The sequence below is a fragment of the Schistosoma mansoni genome, chromosome 4 (assembly GCF_000237925.1).
Source record: "Schistosoma mansoni strain Puerto Rico chromosome 4, complete genome".
Taxonomy (NCBI): Eukaryota; Metazoa; Platyhelminthes; class Trematoda; order Strigeidida; family Schistosomatidae; genus Schistosoma; species Schistosoma mansoni.
Window position 1 is genome coordinate 11,966,104 of NC_031498.1, and position 3,467 is coordinate 11,969,570.

Sequence of the window (3,467 nt, forward strand, 5' to 3'; positions counted from 1 at the left end):
CTTACTCTGAAGAAGTGACTTACACTAAGTCACGAAACATCAGACATACAATTTTTCCATTCATTGGGATATGACAAAATATATATTTATAATTAACTCTCTTATCAATGCTCAATTTATTTGAAACTATCGAGTTCAACCTTCCCATTGATACATTTATAAAATCTTGATAACTGACATGTCAGTGAATACTTTATTTCCTTGTAAATAGTAAAGAAATTAATTTGTGCCCAGAATTATAAACTGGGACTGACTTCTTTTACATTGATCGCTTAATGTTCAATATTTATTCGTGACGAATAATCCGAATCAGATGATGCTTGAAACATGTTTAAGTATATACTTAGCTATATAATACAGTCACTGCAACAAAACTAATATACTATTTTTTCTAGTGCAAATACTTAAATATCATATCTAATTTTTAGAATATAAGAAAGCTTGAACAAATATTTAAATGAAGTTTACTTTATAGAAAACAATTTATCACCAAGACCGGTTTACAGATCTCAACATGATTTATGAGTTAAAATGGGATATTACTGAGTAATATAATAGTTACAATTTTCTATTTTTTTCATTAAAAAGTGTTACATTGTTACAAATAGAACCAAACAATTAGAACAACTTACAAAGTTCTCGAAATTCTTCATCAAAATCCGATTCACCATCCATAAAACAAACTTGATTATTTGCATCATATAATTGTTGTTCATTATCATTTGTAACCCAATACATGATATAAAAGTTGCACATTTCATCATTTCGTGTATTTCTGCATAAATATTGTAAAGAAATGAATGATTCAATTAATTTACATATTTCTCAAATGTTCTATTATAATCAAACTCATCAAAGTTAAAATACTCATATAAAATGAAAATAAATTCCTATTATAAGTATTAGGAATTATTTTGTATTTGACACTACAGTGAGATTGATACTGAAATGAGATGTATACAGTGATATAAAAAAACATATTTTGGGAACAACTTATTTAAAACTTGTAAATACATTAAACCATTTTTTTTTCGATTTGACATCAATTTAAACACCTCAGAGAATTTCGAAACCTTTTTGGTCTCTGATTGGGGATTGTTAGCAGTGGATCCAAAACCTTTAGAATTCAGTGGGAGTACATTATCTTCAGACTATAAGCAAATATATTTGGTGGCTAGCAGTAGAATCCAGGACGCGCGTTTAGTTCTATTTCGGATTATTCAGCTGGATGTACCTTGATCCCGGTGTTGATGTTCACTCCGGGACTCGAACCCAGTACCGTTCTTTTCAAACATCATCACGTTATCCACTAAATACTTGTAATTCAATGGTATACGCCACTAACTTCAATTAATTGGTAGTGATAGATTGTATCACTTATCCTATAATCAAGTTCACAGATCGAACATTTATAAGAAAAAAAATATCTGTATAGAAATTTTCACCAGTAATTTTATCATACAGTTTTTCTATCTTGGGATTTAGAAAACATTATACGCTTATTCATCAAAATCAATGCGTCTTCTTCGATTTGCTAGTGAATTAATCCGTGAATAGACAACGCCACATAATACCAATCGACTCTGATGCCTTAAATTAAAAATTAACTGAAATTTGAAGCAGTACATTACAAGCATGTTTTGACCTAATGCATAAATAAGATCTCATTCAATGAAAAATACGTTGGTTTTGGGTTCGAGTGGGCTTGTGCTGTTGGAAAGTAGGATAAAACATCCGAGCAGTGTTTTCAGCTGCTTGCTACTTTAAGATAATGTCAGTCTTAATGATAATTAAATGGAGAATAGTATCACAAATATCCTTGCACTAATATTAAAAACATTCATAAGACCCTTTATTTTGTCACTGGCTTCACTAAACAGGAATTTATTATCTGAATATTTGAAATGAATGAACATTTATAGAAAAGATTATCAAATTTAAAACCTACCCCATTCGAATTATCCTACTCTCATTATTTTGCATTATACACCTTGCTGCCTAAAAAAAAGAATGTTGAGTGTTTTTAAAGAAAAATCACTATGTAGAAAAACAAAAAAAGATTACTAAACGTACAATTATGCTTTGTTTGTGTATCTCAAGTGATTGATTTTGTACTGGGTAGAATGTCTGCAAAATAAAAGTAAACGAGAAAAAACAAACAAATAAAAAAATGCTGACTAAAACATGTAACGTTTTGAAAAAAAAGTGTTCATGTATTTTATTTTTAAAAAATATTAAATGGGTACTATGCAACAATGTATATTTTAACTTTATCATCTTCTGTTGTATCCGTTATCAAAATTATTTTCAAGTGGATTGAATGAATTATATTAAACAACAATGTAAAGACCAAATAGAATATATTGTTTGTGACTCTAATTGGTTACCTATTGATTACTTGTTAACGTTAATTGATGTCTCTTTCATAAACTTAATGATAATAATAAATATAGTCTTTGCGATAACCCAATGAGTAGAAAATTGTATTTCTGACGTTTCGTGACTGAATCTAAGCCAGTTATTCATGAAAAAAATAGTATGCTGTCTACTCTTAGTTATGTGACATATGGTTAGAATATTAAAGCATTTTTAATGCATGTAATCAAAAGAAGTCCTTTTCTTAAAATAATATTTTAAAATTATTCTTGGGGTTATCAGAAGGGGGTTCAACCAGGTCTGTTGTGAGATAGTAACTCATTGAAGACAATTGGTGAACGGTTGCTCAACTTCGTGGATTGGTTGGATTTAGACATAAACACCATCGGATGCCGGTTCACTGGTCTATCGGTTAAGTGCTCTGGCGCGAGACCGATAAGTCCTGGGTTCGAATCTCGCGAGGCTAGGTCGTGGATACGCACTGCTGAGGAGTCCCACAATGGGACGAAACGGCTGTTCAATGCTTCCAGGTTTTTCACAGTGGTTTAGCTTCAATTAACTCATGATCTCAACTATATAATCCTATTCTTGAGGTGTTTTTTTCTATGAATAAGCTTTCAGTAGTTGATATATTAAATGAAATCTCGATAATTAACGAGACCAATTTGAGTTGAATTAATATCTTCATGTTATTGAACTATATCGTTTACAGTAATCTTTGGAGAATATTTGCCATTCATTCATTTTGGAAAGTTAACCAATAAACTTCAGAAGATAGACTAAATGCTTAGGCCTATTTTTTTCTTTAATTGAATGTCTATGCACTTAGATCATAAGTAATGATCAGTAAGAAATGTCTGACTTTAATTGTACAATTACTAAGATACATTTTTAATTGTAAAAACGAAGTTCTTATCAAAAATATTTGCTTCCTACTTCATTTATGTCAAAAAATTGTTATCACAAGGGGGTTTTTGTGGAGATTTAGTAATTTTATAGTTAAGATCATGAGTCAATTGAAGCTAGACCACCGTGGAAAACCTGGAAGCACTGGACGGCCGTTTCGTCCTATTATGGGACTCCTCAGCAGT

At 30.5% G+C, this 3,467-nt stretch overlaps 1 protein-coding gene across 1 annotated transcript in view; it reads right to left on the reverse strand.

Annotated features, from left to right (window-relative positions):
- Nucleotides 1-648: 648 nt before the first annotated feature.
- Smp_145300 (putative peptidylglycine alpha hydroxylating mono-oxygenase) overlaps nucleotides 649-3,467 on the reverse strand; it is a gene marked incomplete at both ends in the record, with an annotated part of 21,492 nt that continues 18,673 nt past the window's right edge. The window contains 3 exons of the mRNA XM_018796837.1: nucleotides 649-775; nucleotides 1,949-1,998; nucleotides 2,074-2,127. Of these exons, the coding sequence (XP_018651938.1) occupies nucleotides 649-775; nucleotides 1,949-1,998; nucleotides 2,074-2,127 (231 nt within the window). The remainder of the gene's footprint in view (nucleotides 776-1,948; nucleotides 1,999-2,073; nucleotides 2,128-3,467) is intronic.